Source organism: Dromiciops gliroides, chromosome 6 (assembly GCF_019393635.1).
Source record: "Dromiciops gliroides isolate mDroGli1 chromosome 6, mDroGli1.pri, whole genome shotgun sequence".
NCBI lineage: Eukaryota > Metazoa > Chordata > Mammalia > Microbiotheria > Microbiotheriidae > Dromiciops > Dromiciops gliroides.
Window position 1 is genome coordinate 82,939,849 of NC_057866.1, and position 23,123 is coordinate 82,962,971.

At 36.1% G+C, this 23,123-nt stretch overlaps 1 protein-coding gene across 1 annotated transcript in view; it reads left to right on the plus strand.

Moving 5' to 3' along the window:
• The first annotated feature begins 2,665 nt into the window (after nt 1-2,665).
• LOC122732021 (ornithine decarboxylase antizyme 1-like) overlaps nt 2,666-23,123 on the plus strand; it is a 146,922-nt gene continuing 126,464 nt past the window's right edge. The window contains 1 exon segment of the mRNA XM_043972223.1: nt 2,666-3,066. Within this exon segment, the coding sequence (XP_043828158.1) occupies nt 2,666-3,066 (401 nt within the window).

Sequence of the window (23,123 nt, forward strand, 5' to 3'; positions counted from 1 at the left end):
TCCAGATAAGCCATGAGCTTTGGTTTTTGCACAGTGAATATTCCCATGGTACCAAAGTGATGTGATGTCTTTGGTAGTCAAGTTAGCCATTCCTAGGGCTTAGGGGAGAACTTGGCCCAGGAAAAATAACAAAGAAACTCTCAGATGTTCAGAGCTGCCATTAAAATTTTCTGTTGCATTTGTTTGACCAAGAAGAACCACTAAGCTACTTTGAGAAATATGTTTTATCTTTGAGTGGCTGGCTATAGTTAACTCTTTTGGAGATATATTTTGGAAATATCTTGCTTTTGAGGAAATAAAATGGTTGATTCCTATAACAACTTACTTCAGATATGCCATCCAAAGGGTGTGTCCCATTCAAAGGGGCTATGATCATGGCTATAATAACAACACAAACTAGGAGAACTATGTTTTAAATCAGGCCCTTTTTGTTGATTAGCTACATGTGTGTCCCTGAATTCTCCTAAAAATCAATCTGTAGCTTTGTTAGGCATGTTTTACCTTCTAGTTTATACTATAGTTATTTGTGCATTTGAAGCCATTATATCAATGGAGTATTGACCCACTTGGAGAGATAACATTTGTATAGCACTCTAAAGCTTTTCAAAAGCATTTTATGCATACTATTCCATTCAAGCTTCACAGCAAGCACAGGAGGTAGGTAATACAGGGAAAACTGAGGCTTGGGTTACATAGCTAATAAGTGTTAGAGACAAGGGTTGAACGAAGGTGTTCCAGAGTTAATATCCAATCCTTGCCACTAAAGCATGTTGACTTGGCTCTGTATAAAGCTGACACCTTTTCACCATGTACAATGTATTTTTTGGGAACCCAGAATGACCACATTCTTGCATATGTGCATATTTTATCTCCCATACTATGATCATATGATTTAGAAATGAAAGAGATCTCATAAATCATCTAGTCTGAATTCATCATTTCAGAGATGTAAAGAGATTCGTTAAAGTTAGATGACTTGAATATGGTCACACAGGTGATAAACAGCAAAGCCAGTGCCCAAATTTAATTCTTTTGATTATAAATTCAGTGCTATTTTATCCTAAGGTCTTTCATATTGGGAATAACTTTTATCTATCTTACTTCCCATGTGCCCATGATAGACCTCTGCCTATAGTAGTTTTTGAAAGAATACTTGTTGAATGACTTTGTGACCTCAGAAAAATAACTCCCCTAAGACACAATCTAAGTTGTTTTTTTTTAATCCTTCTGTTAAATGGAGATGACCATATCCATTTTATGCCCTTTATTGACCTATACAGTGATGGGAGAATTGCCAAGATAATATATATGAAAGATCTTTGAAAAATATCAGCCTGTGTTGATATGTAAGGGCTAACGTTACTCTCTAGGCTTGGAAATTTAGTTAAATATTAGAAATTCTCATTACTTTTCAAGGATGTCTACATAACTGTGCATCGTTGAGGTGGTATATGGCAGCACTGGACTTCCTTTTGAATTTTTACATTCTGAAGCTCTTAGATATTACTGGCACAGACCACGGTTATAGAAAGAACTGTGAGAAATAGATTTTTGTCTCACAGACATTTTGTCAGCAAGATGAGATTTTTATCCTATAAAAATTGAAGAACTGATTAGAAAGAAAAAAAAATTCTTTTCCACTGAATAGTGGGGAAAAGAGTAGATTCCTAAAGCTGCTTTTGTGCTATCCCATTGGACCTTTGGAAAACCCACAGTTGTTCTCCTCTCATTTCTAGTTCATTCATGTGGATAACTCCCATTTACATAGTGCTTTCCAGTTTAAATATATATATATATTTATTTATGAACAAGTCAGTTAACCCTCATTACCCCCAACCACCACCATGCCGCCCCCCCCCCCAAGAAAAAGGTCATCTAGTATATGTTGTCAGTATTTTTTTCTGGCTTCTAAATTGGTTGTTTTATTGACTGGTAGGCTATGGAAAGTAGTTCTAGTTGTATCCCAGATTAAGATCTCCTTTCCTCCTTATCTGCTGTCTATAGCTGTGTTCATATGTTTTTCAGTACATAAGCACTTATTCCTCTAATTGATTACATATTTAGATATTAGATATTTACAACAGCTTTTATATCTAGGTTCTTAGAGATTGTTAATAATTCTAGTTACAATGAATGTCCTACTGGAAAACAACAATCAAATGGCAATAGCAATTATAACTAAGGCAAAATACTGAAAGAAAATGTTGAATAGTTTGTTCTACAGGTTCTGGACTGTTCTACACTCCTTGCCATCTCTCTCTGTATTCCCAAATTTCTTCAGTTGCATTCACTGCTATAGGAGGCAAGATGTTCATTCATTTTGGGAGCACTAGAATAAATAAAATTAAAATCAGTTAAAATGATATAGTAATGGAAGGTGACGCCTATAAACATTTTATTTCCTATCATTAAAAAGCTTCCATAGGGACAGCTAGGTGGCACAGTGGATAGAGCACCGGCCCTGGATTCAGGAGTACCTGAGTTCAAATCTGGCCTCAGACACTTAACACTTACTAGCTGTGTGACCCTGGGCAAGTCACTTAACCCCAATTGCCTCACTAAAAAAAATAAAATTAAAAAATAAAAAAAAAATTTAAAAAGCTTCCAGAGAGGCAGAAACAAGATGGTGAAGGAAAGGCAGTAAGCACTGAGAGCTCCTGACTCAATGACTCCAAAAAACTTCAAATACAGCCATAAGACAACTCCTAGAGCAGCAGAACCTACAAAAAGACAAGTGAGACTAATTTACAATCAAAGAGAGCTTAGAAGTTCTGCAGGGGGCACTTATGTGCTGGGTTGGGAGTGGAGTCCAACCCCACAGTTGTGCCTACACAGTTCTAGCCCCAGACAGCCTGCACCAGAGAAATTTACCCCTGAGCCTCCAAATAAGATGCAGTGCTGGAATCTTCTGGAACTAAGTTCATGGTCTGGTGAGAGAGCTGAGTGGGCTGACCAGGGTTGGAGAGACTATGGGGTGTCTATGGGAGCTGAGAAGGAATTCAGTTGTCCTACCCCTGCTGGGAACCAGGAAGAAAACTTGACTAGTAGCTGCACAGGTGGAGGAGAGTGCAGGCTCATCAGCATTGCCTGGGGTTATTTACAAACCAGAGCATAGGCCAGGCAAGTAAAGAACCTGCCCCTCTTTAAATCATACCACCTGGAATACCCTGAAGCTTGGGACTGTGCAGCCTGAAAGCACTCTAAGAAGGAGTTAAAAGTCAAGTAAAGGATGGGAAAGATGACCAGGTAGAGGAAGTTGTGAACCATAGAAAGGTTCTTTAATGATAAAGATGATTGAGGTACACTCTTAGAAGAAGATAGATGCCTCAGGGCTCTTACATCCAAAGCTTCCAAGAAAAATATGAATTGGTTTCAGACAATAGAGGCACTCAAAAATACTTTGAAGATAAAGTAATAGAGATAGAGGAACAAATGCAAAGAGAAATGAGAGTGATGCAGGAAAGTCATGAGAAAAAAGTCAACAGCTCGAAAAGCCAAATGGAAAAAGAGATACAATCGCCCTCTGCAGAAAATAAGTGGCTAAGTATTAGGATTGAACAAATGGAATCTAGTGACTTTATGAGAAACTTAGACACAATAAAGCAAATCCAAATGAATTAAAAAAAAAAAGAGAAGGCAATGTGAAATATCTTCTGGGAAAAACTGCTGACCTGGACCCAAGAAGCTCCAAGCTTTTTTTTTTCTTTGTTTTTTGAGACAGTTGGGGTTGGTGAGCATCTTTTGTCTGAGGCTAGATTTGAGCTTGGAGCTTCCTGGGTCCAGGGTGGGTGCTTTGTCTACTGTGTCACCTAGCTGTCCTATGATGACATCTTTAGAGTAAAATTGAGTGGGGAGAGAAATGCACTGGGGAAGGGGAAAAGGGTGAGGTTTAATGCAGTGAAATCTCACATGAAAGAAGCAGAAAAGGGCTTATGGAATGGGGGGGGGGAAGATGGGGAAGGAGTGGGGAAATGAATGAGCCTTACACGCATTGGAATTAGCTCAAAGGGGGCAGCTAGGTGGCACATTAGATAGAGCACTGGCCCTGGATTCAGGAGGACCTGAGTTCAAATCCAACCTCAGACACTTAACACTTACTAGCTGTGTGACTCTGGGCAAGTCTCTTAAACCCAATTGGCTCACTAAAAACAAAAAGAAAGACAGAAAGAAAAAGAATTATCTCAAAGACCTTAATCTCATCAGAGTTGACTCAAGGAAGGAACACACTCAATTGGGTGGGGTATTTTATCTAACCATGCAGGAAACTAAGATAGGAAAGGGATAAGGAGGGAGGGATTAAAGAAGGGAGGGCAGAGTGGGGAAGCAACAGTCAGAAGTAAAACATTTTTGAGGAGGGATATGGTAAAAGATGATTTAAAAACAGAGTGAATATCATGGGAAGGCAACAGGATGGAAGGAAACAGTTAATAGTAATTGTGAAAAAAAATCTTTGAAGCAGAGGCAAGAGTAATGTAAGATGATTATTACTGATGATAATAATGGATTGATTTATTGATGGATTGATTATGATTGGAAGAAGATGAGGATTGATGAGGACTGATGATTGATGAAGACTGATGATGAGGAGGATTGAATGAAGAAGATGAAGATTGGCAATGATTAGGATTGACTGAGGATGATGAGGATTGATGGATGATGATTGATTGATGATTGATTGATGATGATGGCAAAGTGTATGGTGGTTACTTTTCTGGGCTATCTTGAGGAAATTCTTTGTCAACTTTAAGATACTACATAAAAGTTATCTATTACTGTGGCTGCAATAATCAATTCAAGACAACTCTGAAGGTCTTCTGAAAAATGCAGTCCATCTAAAGAGAGAGAACTGATGGTATTTGAATACAGATTACAACATAATTTGTTTTTGTTAGTTACTTTATTGGAACAAACAAAAAAAAATGATGAGCAGAATGCTATCAGAAAAACCTCGAAAGGTGGAGAGAAGATGGCATCAGTATTGCACAGGACCTGGCAACTTTAACATTAAAGTATCACTAGGCTTGGAATATGATATTCCAGAAGGCAAAGGAGCTTGATTGCAAACAAGAATGAACTACCCAGCAAAACTGTTCATTCTCTGTCAGGGGAAAAAATGGACATTCAGTGAATTAGGGGATTTTCAAGGTTTCCTGATGAAAAGATCAGAACTGAATAGAAAATTTGATCTTACCATACAAGACTCAAGAAAACTTTAAAAAGGTAAATGGGGGGGGGGGAGTTATGCAATAAGGTTAAACTGTTTACATCCCTACACAGGAAGATAATACTTATAACTCTTGAGAACTGTATCTCTATTTGGGAAGACAGAAGGAATAGACACAGAGGGTATATATATATATGTATGTATGTATATATATATATATATATATATATATATATATGTTCAAAGAGTGAATAAAATATATGTTCATTTGTATTAAGAAATTTAGCTTATTCTTTGGAGAAGTAAAAGGGTAAGGGGCACTGATAGAAGGGAGGGCAGAAGCAGGGAAGAAAAGGGTAAAGAAAAGGGAGAGGTGCTGATAAAAGGGAAGGCAGATTGGGGAAGGCAGGGGTAAGAAGCATAAAATTGGTGAGGAGTAATAGGGTGAAAAAAGGGGGGAAGTACAACGGGGGTAAATAGAATGGAGGGAAATAGACAGTAATAATAATTGTGAACGTGAAAGGGATGAACTCTGCCATAAAATGGAAATGAATAGCAGAGTAGATTGAAAACCAGAATCCTACAATATGCTGTTTAGAAGAAAGACATTTGAAGCAGAGATACACACAGAGTAAAGGTAAATGGTTGGAGCAGAATATATTTATGCTTTAGCTGAAGTAAAAAAACCAGGGGTAGCAGTCCTTACCTCAGATAAAGTAAAGGCAAAAATAGATCTAATTAAAAGAGATAAGGAAGGAAATTACATCTTGCTAAAAGGTAAGATAGATAATGAAGAATTATCAATACTAAACATGTATGTGCCAAGGGGTATAGCAACCAAATTTTTAGAGAAGTTAAATGAGTTACAAGAGGAAATGGAAAGCAAAACTGTACTACTGAGGGATCTGAATCTTCCCTTCTCAGAATTCGACAAATCGAGCCACAAAATAAATAAGAAAGAATTAAAGAGGTGAACAGAATGTTATAAAAGTTAGATATGATAGATGTCTGGAGAAAATTGAATGGGGATAGAAAGGAATATACCTTTTACTTAGGAGTACATGTCACATTTTCAAAAACTAACCATGTATTAGGGCACAAAAACTGCATAGTCAAATATAAAAAGGCAGAAATAGTAAATGGATCCTTCTCAGATCATGATGCAATATAAATTACATGTAATAAATAACCATGGAAAGGTAGAATGAAAATTAATTAGAAACTAAATGATTTCATTCTAAAGAATGAGTGGATCAAACAACAAATCATAGAAACAATCAATAACTTCATCCAAGGGAATGACAATACAGAGATAACATATCAAAACTTTTGAAATGCAGCCAAAGCAGTGCTTAGGGGGAATTTTATATCTCTAACTGCTTACATCAATAAAAAGAAAGAGGAGATGAATGAATGGGGCATGCAACTTAAATAGCTAGAAAAGGAACGAATTAAAAATCCCCAATTAAATACTAAATTAGAAATCCTGAAAAACAAAGGAGAAATTAATAAATTTGAAAGCAAGAAAATTATAAAATTAATCAATAAAACTAAGAGCTAGATTTATTAAAAAACAATAGTATGTATAAATCTTTCATTAATTTGCTTTTTTAAAAAAGAAAGGAAACCAAATTACCATTATCAAAAATGAAAAGTGTGATTTCACCACCTATGAAGTGGAAATTAAAGCAATAATTAGGAACTATTTTGCTCACCTCTATGCCAATAAATTTTACAATGTAAATGAAATGGATAAATATTTAACTAAAGAGGAAATAAAATCCGTAAAGAAGCCCATATTAGAAATTTCAACAAACCATTAATGAACTCCCTAAGAAAAAAATCTCCTTGGCCAGATGGATTTACAAATGACTTCTGTCAAACATTTAAAGAACAATTATTTCCAAAATTATTTGGAAAAATATGTGAAGAAGGAGTTCTATGAAATTCCTTTTATGACACAAATATGGTGATGATACAAGATTAGCAGAGCCAAAACAGAGAAGAAAATTATAGACCAATTTCCCTAATTAATATTGATGCAAAAATCTTCAATAAGATATAACCAAGGAGATTATAGCAAGTGATCACGAGGATAATAATACATTATGACAGGTGGGATTTATACCAGGATACAAGCTGATTCAACATTAGGAAAAGTATTAAACATAATCAACCACATCAATAAGAAATCTAACAAAAATGTTATAATTTTCTCAATAGATTAAGGGAAAGCTTTTGACAAAATACAGCATGAGAGAGCTTAGGAATAGGTGGAGCTTTCCTTGAAATAATAAGCAGTATCAAAAAAGTAATAAGCAGTATCTACCTAAATCCATCAGTAAGCATTACATATAAAGGAGGTAACTTAGATGCCTTCCCAATAATATCAGGAGTGAAACAGGGATGTTCTTTTATCACCACTATTATTTAATATTGTACTAGAAATATTATCTTTAGCAATAAGAGAAGAAAGAGGAATTAAAGGAATTAGAATAAGCAAGAAGGAAACAAAACTATCACCTTTTTTTTTTTTGGGTGAGGCAATTGGGGTTAAGTGACTTGCCCAGGGTCACACAGCTAGTGTTAAGTGTCTGAGGCCGAATTTGAACTCAGGTACTCCTGACTCCAGGGCCGGTGCTCTACTGTGCCACCTAGCTGCCCCAAAACTATCACTCTTTACAGATATGATGGCATACTTAGAGAATCCTAGAGATTCTAATAAAACACTACTTGAAACAATGAATGACTTTAGCAAAGTTGCAGGATATAAAATAAATACACGTAAATCATCAGCGTTGTTGTACATGACTAATAAAATACAACAGCAAGAGATAGAAAGAGAAATTCCATTTAAAATAATGGAAGACAATATAAAATACTTGGGAGTCTACTTTCCAAGACAAAACCAGGAACTCTATGAACAAAATTACCAAACCCTTTTTGCACAAATCAAATCAGATCTAAATAATTGGAAAAAATATAAATTGCTCATGGATAGCCCAAGCTAATATTACAAAAATGACAATTCTACCTAAATTAATTTACTTATTCAGTGCCATACCAACCAGACTACCTAAAATTATTTTATAGAGCTAGAAAAAATTATAACAAAATTCATCTGGAAAAAAAAAAGGTCAAGAATATCAAGAAAATTAATTTTTAAAAAAGCACAGGAAGGTGGGCAAGCTGTATGAAATCTGTAGGCTTTACCATAAAGCAGCAGTCATCAAAACTATTTGGTACTGGCTAATAAATAGAGTGGAGGATCAATTGAATAGTTTAGGCACAGGATACACAGTAGGAAATTATTTTAGTAATATACTGTTTGATAAACCCAGACTACAGCTTCTGGAATAGGAACTCAGTATTTAACAAAAAACTACTGGAAATCTGGAAGAATGTATGGTAGAAATAGGCAAAGACCAGCATCTTATACCTTATGCTAAAATAAGGTCAAAATGGGTATATGATTTAGACAAAAAGGTCTATTAGGAGAGGAAGAAATAGTTTACTTCTGTGATTTATGGAAAGCAAGAGATAGAGAATAGTATGAAATGCAAAATGGATTATTTTGATTACCTTAAATTAAAAAGGTTTTGTACAAACAGAAGCAAAGCATCTGTTAGACATGAGACAGAAAGCTGGGAAACAATTTTCATAGCCAGTATTTCTGATAAAGACCTCATTTCTAAATATATTGGGAACTAAATAAAATTTATAAGAATCCAATTCATTCCCCAATTGAGAAGTGGTCAAAGGATATGAACAGGCAGTTTTATGATGAAGAAATCAAAGCCATCTATTACCATATGAAAAAAATGCTCTAAATCACTATTGATTAGAGAAATGCAAATTCAAACAACTCTCAGGTACCCCTGACATGTAGCAGATTGGCTAATATGACAAAAAAGGAAAACAATAAATGTTGGAGAAGCTGTGGAAAAATTGGAACACTAATGCATTGTTGGTGGAGCTGTAAACTGATCCAACCATTCTGGAGAGCAATTAGGAACTATGCCCAAAGGGCTATAAAGCTGTGAATACCCTTTGACCCAGCAATACCACTATTAGGTCTTTTTACCAAAGAGATCACAAAAAAAGGGAAAAGGACCCACATGTACAAAAATATTTATAGCTACTTTTTTGTGGTGAAATTAATTGGAATTTGAGGGGATGGCCTTCAATTGGGGAATGGCTGAACAAGTTGTGGTATATGAATGTAATGGAATACTAATGTGGTGTAAGAAATGATGAGCAGGTGGATTTCAGAGAAACCTGGAAGGACTTACATGAATTGATGCTGAGTGAGATGAGCAGAACCAGCAGAATATCATACACAGTATCTGCAATGTCATGTGTTGTTCTACTATGAAAGACTTGATTCTTCTCAGCAATACTATGGTTCAAGGTAGTTCCAAAGGACTCATGATAGAAAATGCTCTCCAAATCCAGAAAAAAAAAGTGTGGAATCTAGATGCAGATTGAACCATGCTATTTCTATTTTTTGTTTTTGTTTTTTAATTTTTGTTTTTTAAGCTTTTTCTTTTTTTGCTCTTATTCTTCTTTTACATGACTAATGCAGAAATATGTTAATGTGATTTTACACATATAACCTATATCAGATTGCTTACTGTCTTGGAGAGAGGGGAGGAAGGGAGAGAGGTAGAAAAATTTGAAACTAGAAATCTTATAGAAACAAATATTGAAAACTATCTCTACATGTAATTAGAAAATAATAAAATACTTTTAATTTTAAAAAATTAAATAAATAAAATAAAAAGTTGTCCAGAAATAAACACATATTGTCAGCCAGAACCTTAAAAAAAGAAGAAAGAAAAACCTGGAAAGACCTACTGAACTGATGTAAATGTACTGTATACAAAATAACAGCAACATTTTATGATGATCTGCTGTGAATGACTTGGTTATTTTCAACACTGCAATGATCCAAGATATCTCTGAAGGGCTTATGAAAATGTCAATCCATATGCAGAGAACGAACTTATGGTATCTGAAAACAGCTTGAAGCATATTTTGATAGTTCTTTAATCTTAATTTTTGTTTTTGTCTCTTTTCATTCACAATCTGGTTAATGTGGAGATGTATTCCATGACTATTCATATAAAACTTATATCAAATTGCTTGAGTTCTTAGGGGTGGGGTTTGGGAAGGAAGGATGGAAGAGAATTTGGAACACAAAGTTTTAAAAATTTGATTTCATATTTTTTTTACATGTAATTTGGAGCATCAAATTCTAAATACATTTAAAAAATAATAACAAAAAACAAACAAACAAAAAGCTTCCATTTGAGTATGCCATTATCTCATAATAATTTCTCCTCAGCTTCTGGATACCTTCCTTGATAGGAATGTTTGGGGGACTTATGACCTGGATGGGTAGAGGGGACTACCTCACCCAAAGAATTGGAGGCTCATCACAAATCTTGTAAACTAAAAAAATATTTATTAGGAGAGAGGAACTGGGGGATAGAATTACTAAGGAGACTTCTCCCCCACACACAGACACACCTAGAAAGTGGCATGTACATTTCCTTGTTACCCACTCATTTTTCAAGTTTGCTCTCTCAAAGGTTACTAACAATTTCTTAATTGGTTTACCCAATAATCTTTTCTCAGTCAATATCTATCCCACTTGGTCGCAGTACCTTGTCATAGGGGAACCTCTTTCCAATCTTGATGTTCTCTCATTGCTTTCCATGACTTATTTTACTACTTTATTATTTTTATTATTTATTATTATTTTATTATTTTTCTTGGTTCTCCTTCTAGCTGTCAATCCCATTTTTCTCTGCTGGATTATCATCAATTTCTAAACCTCTAAGAGACAGTATATCCCTCAAGTTAATGATGAGTCCTCTCTGTCTCTGTCTGTGACTGTGACTGTGTCTGTCTGTCTCTGTCTCTCTCCTCTTTCTATGTATTTGGATATCACCTCTATGTAGCTTACTCTTAAATCTCCATATATTGAGCATTATAGATGTTTCTCCTGTCCTCCAGTTGCCATGTTACCAATCATTGCTGGACATCTCTATTTGAATATCATATTGGCAGCTGAAACTGAATTTGGTCAAAACTGAACTTATCTTTTCCCCTACATCTGCCCTTATTCTAAACTCCCCTATTACTGTGGTGGGAATATACTAGGACCCCAAGAAACCTTAAGATCCCAACCCCCAAGAAATCCTAAAATGTTCCCAGGAAAAGCAGCTTAGGAATGGTTGTTGCAGGAGCAAGTCCCTGGTACACCGAAAAGCAATACCAAGGTTTGCAAGATGATATGCAGGATGTGGGTGGATGTTGCATATCTTACTGATACTCCATTATTCAAAGATCCAGTCCCAGTTATTTTGCTCCTCCCAGTTTTTATATTTCCTCTTGCTTTGTAATTGACTCTCTTTTGGTTCCCAAAACATATAAAGGACCAGGTCTGCTCTCACTCAAGGTGGGGGAGGGACGGAGACTCCTTAGTGATTCTATCCCCCAGTTCCTCTGTCTTAATAAATGTCTTTTTATTTTACAAGATATGTGATGAGCCTCTAATTCTTTGGGTGAGCTAGTCCCCTCCCTCCATCCAGGCTATAAGTCCACTCAATATTCCTATCAAGGAAGGGTAGCATTATCCTTTTCCAACTTCACTAGTTTATTATTTTCAAATCTGAATTTCAAAACACTGCATTCATCTATGTAACGCTCCCTCCCAAGCTGATTTAGGACAGGAACTGTCATTCTTGTCTTTATATCTCCAGTCCACAACACTGCCTTGTACATGGTAGGCTATAAAGATGTTTGTGAAATTGAATTGAATCAAGATATTTGACATATTGAGTTATTTCTAAGAGGTAGGTCGATCATGGAGTTAAGAGCAGAAAAAAAAGATAGCTTCCAGCTGCATTTGCATGAATAAGACATTAAAAGACCCAGAGGGCTTCAATGGACTAGAGCCAGGTTCTTAAACTTTTTCTGCTCATGACACTTATTCATCCAAAAAATTTTTATGCCACCCAAGGTTGATAGGTATGTAAAGTAAGTATACACAACCTTTTGCTGTTGTCAATGGTGTGGTTTTTTTTGTTGTTGTTGTTACTACCACATTCAGTTACATGACCCCCAAAAGGGTCACACCCTAGAGTTTAAGAAGCTAGAAACTAGAGCTTTCCTCTGGATCATGCATAGTTTTCACCCAAGATGAAAAAGTGGACTAAGGTTGCAAACTGTAATGATGAAGGGACTATTTACTCTAAAGGTCCAATTAAATATCTAACTATTTCCATTCATGCTCAGAGCCATCTCTCTCAGGTACACTGAATTGAGGTGATCTTTGAAAGCCCCTGTCAGTTATTAAAAGCTCAATATACTAAGACCAAGAGGGAAGAAATAAAGAGTTGTCTCAGAATTCAAAAACCTGGAATCGAACATACATATTGTCAGCTCCTAATACCTTTATTATTAGCAAGGTAAAATACTAATATCTGTGCTACAGCTCTCACACCATTGTTGTGAGGAAGACATATTCTAAATCATAAGGTCTCCTGTAAATATTTGATATTCTTCTTCTCTTGTCTGTGGACTTGTTTTTATTTTCTTAAAATAACTGTGCAAAGTGCTTTATAAATATTATCTTATTTAATCCTCACAAACGCTCTGTGAATTAGGTGCTAATATGATACAATTTTACAACTGAGGAATCTGAAGCAGGCAGAGGTTAAGCAACTGGCCCAGGATCACACAGCTATAAAGGGTCTGACAACAATTTGAAATGTCTTCCTGATTCCAGGCAGAATGTTCTATGCACAGTACCACCTAGCTACTTCTTTTTTTTTTTTTTTTTTTTTTTGCGGGGCAATGGGGGTTAAGTGACTTGCCCAGGGTCACACAGCTAGTAAGTGTCAAGTGTCCGAGGCAGGATTTGAACTCAGGTACTCCTGAATCCAGGGATGGTACTTTATCCACTGTGCTATCTAGCCACCGCCCCCACCTAGCTACTTCTCATAAATCCTCTAATAATATTTTAAAACTTTATTCTGAGAAAAGCTCCATACCCTTCACCAGGCTGCCAAAGAGGTACATAATTTAAAATAAAATAAAATAAAAAGTTACGAATTCCTGTACCAAATGGCATTCTATAGGATGCCAAACCAAAAGCATCCAGAGCTTAGCACGATGCCTAGCAAACAATAAATGTTTATTGATTGACCATTTCTTGTTCTTTTTTGTCTTTGTATGGAATTTATTCATTTAAAAATGATAGCTTGAATTTTATTTTTATAGTTTTCTTGATTTGTTTACCCCTAATTTGCCCTGATATATATATTGTTAATATTGGATTATGATAAGGGAGAATAGAACCTGATGTTCCTGGAGGAAATCATATTTCTCGCCATTTACCACTCACTATCACTGCCCTATCTTTATCTCTCCCAAACACATGCTTCCTTTTTATTTCCCCCATCTATGTACCGTAGAAGGCTAGCTAACCATTGGGACACACAGTAGGGCCACTATTCCTTTAAAATTAATACTGTAAGAGTGGACAAGATTAAAGAGAGATAATATAGAAATGAGGAGAAATCAAGAGCATAGTGGGAAGAGGTGGGGTTGGGGGAAGAATATATAGCTAGGACTAAGAAGGTGGGAGACAGACAGAAAGGAAAAGCTGAAGAATGGGTGAGATGTGACCAGACATCTAATTTTTCAAACAAAGGATCCTTCCACAATGATTTTGAGGAGGCAGGTTTGAAAGAGAAAATGTTTGAGTTTCTAATGTTTACAGCTTTCATAGCCAAAGTAAGTGAACTGCTATTATCCAACTAATTACTTTGTAAAGAGTTTGGATACTTTGAGTTTGAAAGGAGGTATTTAACAATGAAATTGCATTCTTAAATTCTGTTTAATGGCTTCTTAAAGACAAAAGGTACCCTTAAAGAATTATTTTCATTCCCTTTTGAAGTGAATGGTTCTTGGTGTACCCAAAATTCAAAATGACTTGGTCATAATAACATTCATTAAAGGAATTGTCTAATAATAATGATTTAGCAATAAAACCTACAGATAAAAGGTAGGGCAGCAATAATGTTTAGCTATAATCAATACTCCACAAGCAGGAAGAAGGATGTTAATGGACATTATTCTTTTCTCCCTCCTCCCTCGCCTCCCCCTCAACCTCAAATTGGTTGTCCTACTAAGAAATAAAAGAAAACAACCACCTTAGGGAAAAAGAAGGAAAAAAAAAGTCTGGACAAGCAAATGATGATTGTATTGCTCGTGACCAGTCTATCTTGCATTCATGTTTTATCAATGTCACAGGCTAAGGATAATAGAAAATGCAGGGAACTTACAAGACTTAAGTATTCCAATAAAAATACCCAGGTAATTTAGGATGCTTTTGCTAGGAAAGAGCTAAATGGAAGTCTTATTCATAGTACCCAGAACATTTCTCCAATAGAGAAAACTTAGCAGATGAGATATACATACATATATACAAACATACACACATATATTTGAAAACTTTAAAGTACTCTATACATGCTAACTACTTTTACTTTACAGTTCTTTCAGCCCTATGAAGACATAAAAAGGTTACCCGACGGGGGGCGGAGCCAAGATGGCGGAGAGGAAGCAGCAAGCTGCCTGAGCTCTCCTTCTGTTCCCTCAAAACGAACATTAAATCAAGCCTCTGGACGGATTCTGAAACTACAGAACCTGCAAAGAGACAGAGAGACACAGTCCTCCAACCAGAGATAATTTAGAAGACTTCAGGAAAAGGTCGGTCTGACTCGGGCAAAAGGGAGGCCCAGCGCAGGGCAGCAACCCAGCGCCGAGGGGGTCGGGGCAAATCAGCAGGAGCTGCGGGCCACAGCCGAACAACTGAGGCTCCCGGAACCTGGTTCAAAAATCTGGTGGCCAAGAAGGACAGTGGAAAAACTTACCTGCACCGGCCGAGAGGGCCACGAACGGCGGGATCAGACGCCGGGGTCTGGCGCCTGGCTGGCGGAGCACAATCAGACAGGAAGTGCAGGACAGGGGATCTCCACACACCATAAAGGCCTCAGAGTAAAAGCCCGGTCACACAGCACCTATACACCTGCACAAGAAGCCCAAAACAGGGACCCTGGTGCCCCCAGAGCAGACCTCAACTTAAAGAATAAATAAATAAGCTGCAATAATGAGTAAGAAGCAAAAAAGAGCCCTCTCCATTGAGAGCTTCTGTATCAATAGGGAAGAAGCCAACACAAACTCAGATGAGGACAATAGCCTCAAATTGTCTACATCTGAAGCCTCACAAGGGAAGGTGAATTGGTCGCAAGAACAAAAAGCCTTCCTGGAAGAGCTCAAAAAGGATTTTAAAAATCAATTGCAAGAGGTAGAAGAAAAAATGGGGAGAGAAATGAAAGCAACACAAAAAAACTATGAAAAAAGAATCAGCAGCTTAGAAAAGGAAGCTGAAGAAAACAAAGCCTTAAAAAATTCACTTGGCCAAATGGAAAAAAAGCTGCATAATCTCACTGAAGAAAACAATACCTTAAAAAATTCACTTAGCCAAATGGAAAAAAAGGTGCATAATCTCACTGAAGAAAACAATGCCTTAAAAATTAAAGTGGGACAGTTGGAAGAAAAGGAATCCATGAGACACCAAGAATCGGTCAAGCAGAATAAAAAAATGAAAAAATAGAAGAAAATGTGAAATACCTCATTGGAAAGACAACTGATCTGGAAAACAGATCGAGGAGAGACAATTTGAGAATCATTGGACTGCCTGAAAGCCATGACCAGAAAAAGAATCTAGATACCATATTCCAGGAAATTATTAAGGAGAACTGCCCTGATATCATAGAATCAGAGGATAAAATCATCATTGAAAGAATCCATCGATCACCTCCTGAAAGAGACCCCAAAAGGAAAACTCCAAGGAATATTGTAGCCAAATTCCAGAATTATCAGGTGAAGGAGAAAATACTCCAAGCAGCCAGAAAGAAGCAATTTAAATATCATGGAGCCACAGTCAGGATTGCTCAGGACCTGGCAGCTTCAACATTAAAGGACCGCAAGGCTTGGAATATGATATTCCGGAAGGCAAAGGAGATTGGATTGCAGCCGAGAATCTATTACCCAGCAAAAATGTGCATTTTCTTTCAGGGGAAAAGATGGACATTTAATGACATTGGGGACTTTCAATCTTTCCTGGTGAAAAGACCAGAACTGAATAGAAAATTTGATCTCAACATACAAGACTCAAGAGAAGTTTAAAAAGGTAAACAGAGGGGGAAAAAAAAAGTTACCCTATTAGGTTAAACTGTTTATATCCCTACACAGGAAGATAATACTCATAACTCTTAAGAACTGTAAATGTATTTGGGCAGAGAGAAGGACTTTATATAGAGGGTATAAATATAAATTGTCTTTGATGTGATGATACAAAAGAATTAAGGAGATAAAAAGGGAGTCTATGGGGAGGAGAGGAAAGGGGAGGTGGAATGGGATGAATTATATCATATGAAGAGGTGGAAAAAAAAACCTATTATAATAGAGGGAAAGAAAGGAGGGGGGAACATGGTTTCAACCCTATTCTCATTAGATTTGACTCAAAGAGGGAATAACATATACGTTCATTGGGATAAAGAAACTTAACTCACTCTTTAGGGAAACAAAAGGGGAAGGGAAAGGGGGGGGACTGAGAAGGGAGGACAAAAGCAAGGGAGAAAAGGGTAAAGAAAAGAGAGGGGGGTGATAAAAAGGGAGGGCAGATTGGGGGAGGCAGGGGTAAGAAGTAAAACGTCGGTGAGGAGGAATAGGGTGAAAGAAGGGGGGAAAAGTACAAAGGGGGTAAATAGAATGGAGGGGAATAGACAGTCAGTAATAATAACTGTGAATGTGAATGGGATGAACTCTGCTATAAAACGGAAGCGAATTGCAGAGTGGATTAAAAACCAGAACCCTACAATATGCTGTTTACAAGAAACACATTTGAAGCAGAGAGATACACACAGAGTAAAGGTAAAAGGCTGGAGCAGAATATATTATGCCTCAGCTAAAGTAAAAAAGGCAGGGGTAGCAATCCTTATCTCAGACAAAGTGCAGGCAAAAATAGATCTCATTAAAAGAGATAAGGAAGGAAATTACATCTTACCTTAAAGGTACTATAGATAATGAAGTAATATCAATATTGAATATGTATGCGCCAAGTGGTATAGCATCCAAGTTCTTAGAGGAGACGTTAAATGAGTTACAAGAGGAATTAGATAGTAATACTATACTAGTGGGGGATCTGAATCTCCCCTCTCAGAATTAGATAAATCTAGCCAAAAATAAATAAGAAAGAAGTGAAAGAGGTGAATAGATTACTAGAAAAGTTAGACATGATAGATGTCTGGAGAAAATTGAATGGGGATAGAAAGGAATATACCTTTTTCTCAGCAGTACATGGCACATTTTCAAAAATTGACCATGTATTAGGGCACAAAAACATCATAGTCAAATGTAGAAAGGCAGAAATAGTAAATGCATCCTTCTCAGATCATGATGCAATAAAAATTACATGTAAGAAAGAGCCAGGGAAAAGTAGAATGAAAATCAATTGGAAACTAAATAATTTCATTCTAAAGAATGAATGGGCCAAACAAGAAATCATAGAAACAATCAATAACTTTATCCAAGAGAATGACAATAATGAGACAACATACCAAAATCTATGGGATGCAGCCAAAGCAGTGCTTAGGGGAAAATTTATAGCTCTAAATGCTTACATGAATAAAAAAGAGAAAGAGGAGATTAATGAATTGGGCATGCAACTTAAAAAGCTAGAAAAAGAACAAATTAGAAATCCCCAATTAGACACTAAATTAGAGATCCTGAAAATTAAAGGAGAAATCAATAAGATTGAAAGCAAAAAAAACTATAGAACTAATCAATAAAACTAAGAGCTGGTTTTATGAAAAAAACCAATAAAATAGATAAAATACTGGTTAATTTGATTAAAAAAAAGAAAGAAGAAAACCAAATTACCAGTATCAAAAATGAAAAGGGTGATGTTACCACCAATGAAGTGGAAATTAAAGCAATAATTAGGAAATATTTTGCCCAACTGTATGCCAATAAATTTGACATCTAAATGAAATGGATGAATATTTACAAAAATACAAACTGCCCAGGTTAACTGAAGAGGAAATAAAATCCTTAAATAAACCCATATTAGAAAAAGAAATTGAACAAGCTATTAATGAACTCCCTAAGAAAAAATCCCCAGGGCCAGATGGGTTTATGGGTGAATTTACCAAACATTTAAGAACAATTAATTCCAATATTATACAAATTATTTGGAAAAATAGGTGAAGAAGGAGTTCTACCAAATTCGTTTTATGACACAAATATGGTGGGTGATACCAAAACCAGGCAAAGCAAAAACAGAGAAAGAAAATTATAGACCAATCTCCCTAATGAATATTGATGCTAAAATCTTAAATAAGATATTAGCAAGGAGATTACAGCAAGTGATCACCAGGATAATACACTACGACCAGGTGGGATTTATACCAGGAATGCAGGGCTGGTTCAACATTAGGAAAAACTATTAACATAATCAACCACATCAATAAGAAAACCAACCAAAATCATATGATTATCTCAATAGATGCAGAGAAAGCTTTTGACAAAGTACAGCACCCATTCCTAATAAAAACACTAGAGAGTTTAGGAATAGGGGGAGCTTTCCTTAGAATAATAAACAGTATCTACCTAAAGCCATCAGCAAGTATTATATGCAATGGAGATAAATTAGAGGCCTTCCCAATAAGATCAGGGGTGAAACAGGGATGTCCATTATCACCCCTATTATTTAATATTGTCCTAGAAATGTTAGCTTTAGCAATCAGAGAAGAGAAAGGAATTAAAGGAATTAGAATAGGCAAGGAGGAAACAAAACTATCACTCTTTGCAGATGATATGATGGTATACTTAAGGAATCCTCGAGAATCAAGTCAAAAATTACTTGAAACAATTAACAACTTTAGCAAAGTAGCAGGATATAAAATAAATCCACATAAATCATCAGCATTTCTATACATGACCAACAAAGTCCAGCAGCAAGAGATAGAAAGAGAAATTCCATTTAAAGTAACGGTAGGTAATATAAAATACTTGGGAGTCTACTTGCCAAGACAAACCCAGGAACTCTATGAACACAACTACCAAACACTCTTCACACAAATCAAATCAGATCTAAATAATTGGAAAGATATCAATTGCTCATGGATAGGCAGAGCTAATATAGTAAAAATGACAATACTGCCTAAATTAATTTACTTATTCAGTGCCATACCAATCAGGCTACCTAAAAATTATTTTATACAGCTAGAAAAAATAATAACAAAATTCATCTGGAAAAACAAAAAATCAAGAATATCCAGGGAAATAATGAAAAAAATTCACAGGAAGGTGGGTTAGCGGTACCAAACCTGGAGCTTTACTATAAAGCGGCAGTCATCAAAACTATCTGGTACTGGCTAAAAAATAGAGTGGTAGATCAATGGAATAGGCTAGGCTCAGGAAATGCAGTAGTAAATGACACTAGTATGTAGTGTTTGATAAACCCAAAGACTCCAGCTTCTGGGATAGGAACTCAGTATTTGACAAAAACTGCTGGGAAAACTGGAAGATAGTATGGCAGAAATTAGGCTTAGACCAACATCTTACACCTTATACTAAAATAAGGTCAAAATGGATACATGATTTAGACATAAGAGGTGATACCATAGGTAAATTAGGAGAGAAAGGAATAGTGTACCTATCAGATCTTTGGAAAGGAGAACAGTTTTTGACCAAACATGAGATAGAGTATATTATAAAATGCAAAGTGGATGATTTTGATTATATTAAATTAAAAAATTTTTGTACAAACAGAAGCAATGCATCCAAAATTAGAAGGGGGGCAGAAAGCTGGGAAACAATTTTTGAGGCCAGTGCTTCTGATAAAGGCCTCATCTCTAAAATATATAGGGAATTAAATCAAATTTATAAGAATCCAAGTCATTCCCCAATTGAGAAATGGTCAAAGGATATGAACAGGCAGTTTTCTGATGAAGAAACCAAAGCTATCTATTCCCATATGAAAAAATGCTCTAAATCTCTAATGATTAGAGAGATGCAAATTAAAACAACTCTGAGGTACCACCTGACACCTATCAGATTGGCTAAAATGACAAAAAAGGAAGATAATAAATGTTGGAGAGGCTGTGGGAAAATTGGAACACTAATGCATTGTTGGTGGAGCTGTGAGCTGATCCAACCATTCTGGAGAGCAATTTGGAATTATGCCCAAAGGGCGATAAAGCTGTGCATACCCTTTGACCCAGCAATCCCACTTTTAGGTCTTTTGCCCAAAGAAGTCATGGAGGGGGGGAAAGGGACCCACGTGTACAAAAATATTTATAGCTGCTCTTTACGTGGTAGCAAGGAATTGGAAGTTGAGGGGGTGCCCATCAATTGGGGAATGGCTGGACAAGTTGTGGTATATGAATACAACGGAATACTATTGTGCTGTAAGAAATGATGAGCAGGAAGAGTTCAGAGAAACCTGGAGGGTCTTACGTGAGCTGATGATGAGTGAGATGAGCAGAACCAGAAGAACATTGTACACAGTATCATCAACATTGAGTGTTGACCTACTGTGATGGACTATATTCTTCTCACCAATGCAATGGTACAGAAGAGTTCCAGGGAACTCATGATAGAAGAGGATCTCCAAATCCAAGAAAAAAAAAGAAAGAAAGAACTGTGGAGTATAGATGCTGATTGAACCATATTATTTCTTTTGTTTTGGGTGCTGTTGTTTTTTTTTCTATTTTGAGGTTTTGCATCACTGCTCTGATTCTTTCTCTTGTAACAGGATTAATGCAGAAATAGGATTAATGTTATTATGTGTATATATATGTGTGTATATATATATCTATATGTATATGTATAGATATATATAGATATAACCTATATCAGATTACCTGCTGTCTAGGGGAGGGGGGGAGGGAGGGGAGGGAGGGAGGGAGAAAAATCTGAAATTGTAAAGCATGTATAAACAAAAGTTGAGAACTATCTTTACATGTAACGGAAAAAATAAAATATCTCAAAAAAAAAAAAAAAAAGGTTACCCGACAATCCAATCATCTAATGTCTTAGCTGTGCCTGGATTCTTACTTCATTAGGGTAGTTCAGTGGATAAAGCACTGGGCTTGGAAATAAAAAGGCATGAGTTCAAATATGTTCTCAACTACTTATGAACCACGTGATCCTGGGCAAATCACATAACCTCAGTTTTATCACCTGTCAAATAATAATCACAATAGCACTAATATCCCAAACTTGTTATGAGAATCAGATGAGATTATATTTACAAAGTGCTTAACATATTATTGGTGCATAGTGGATGCTTGATAAATACTTATTCCCTCTATAATGAGAACTGCTATTAACACAATACTTACATATTTTACTATATTCTGTAATTTGCTTCTCACAATTATATCCCAAGATATGTATGACAGGTATTATTGTCCCTAAGAAAATGTGACTAAAAACGTATTCATAGTTTCATATGTGAGAGAGGATAAAGAATAATCATTAAAAAAATCCCAGATAGAGTCTCAGGGTACACGTATATAGAGAGGTTATGGATGACAGTTCCACAGATGAAACTGAAGAGCAGTCAAACAAGTAGCAGGAGATCCAAGAGAGAGTAGAGTCAAGAAAAGACAGAGAGGAATAGAATATGAATAGTGATGCCATTCCCTTAGAGAGGTCAAGAACAATGAAGATTAAGAAAAAAATAGATTTTATAATTAAAAAAATGAGAGACTCATCAATTTAGAGGCAAAAGGCCCTCAGAAGACATCTCATTATACCTTCTCAATTCAGAAATAAAGAACTGAAGTACAGAGAGGCTAAGTGTATTATCCAAAGTCACATAGGTAGCAAATTACCTAAGTAGGAATGGAATTCAGCTCCTCTCACTCCAGATCCATTGTTCTTCCCACTGTACCATGGAGAGATCCATTTCAATGGAATGACAAGGTCAAAAGTCAGTCTGCCTACCATTTAGAAGAGTGAGAGGAGTTTGTGTAAATAAGGGCAACAGTAGTGATGGAGATACACATCAACACGTACAAGATATCCCCCAAAATCTTAAGATTAGTAGCTTATAATTCCACTAAGACTTTTGGGACACCCTGTATATGTGACAGTTGTGAATATGGTCAATTTTGTTTGGGAAGGAAAGGATCAGACTAAATAGACTTGGGAACTATCTCAGTATTTCCTCACTGGTTTTTTTATTGGTAGACTGTTTCAACCTGTTAGTTTACTGTGCTGATTAGATCATATTACCTTATTTGTCCAAATCTGCTTGAAGAAATTGGCAGCAGTTTTTGTCTCATCTGTTTGGACAAGTTAATATCATTAGTTGCCTGGATCTGTTATGTTGATTGGTCCCCAAGACAGTCTATGTACTTGGTAAAGTGTGTTGCAGAAAAAACACAAAAACAAAAACATGTACATGTTTTGTCTAGAGATCAGAGATCTTAGATTCAGCTTTAGATGTAGAATACAATTTTATTCAACAAAACTATTCTGTTGGGTTATGTAAGGGGACTGTTCTGAAGAATCAATTGTTCTTGTCCAAAAGTGAGCCATGGTGAATTGATACAGCTGTGTTCTTAGGATTAGCTTCCTCCTATCTTGTGCTTCTTCATTTTTCCTCCTTTTAATATCATAGAATCTACCTTAGAGGTTGGAAAATATTAATTAATTATGTTAAATGAGCCAGAAAGTGATGTCTTTTCTAGCTCAGGACAAGAATCTTGAGGTATACTAAGAGATGGGGTGTGGTATGAAATATGAGAAACTAAGGGAATCTAAAACAGGATGGTTGGACAGGTATGGGAACAGAAGAAGTAGC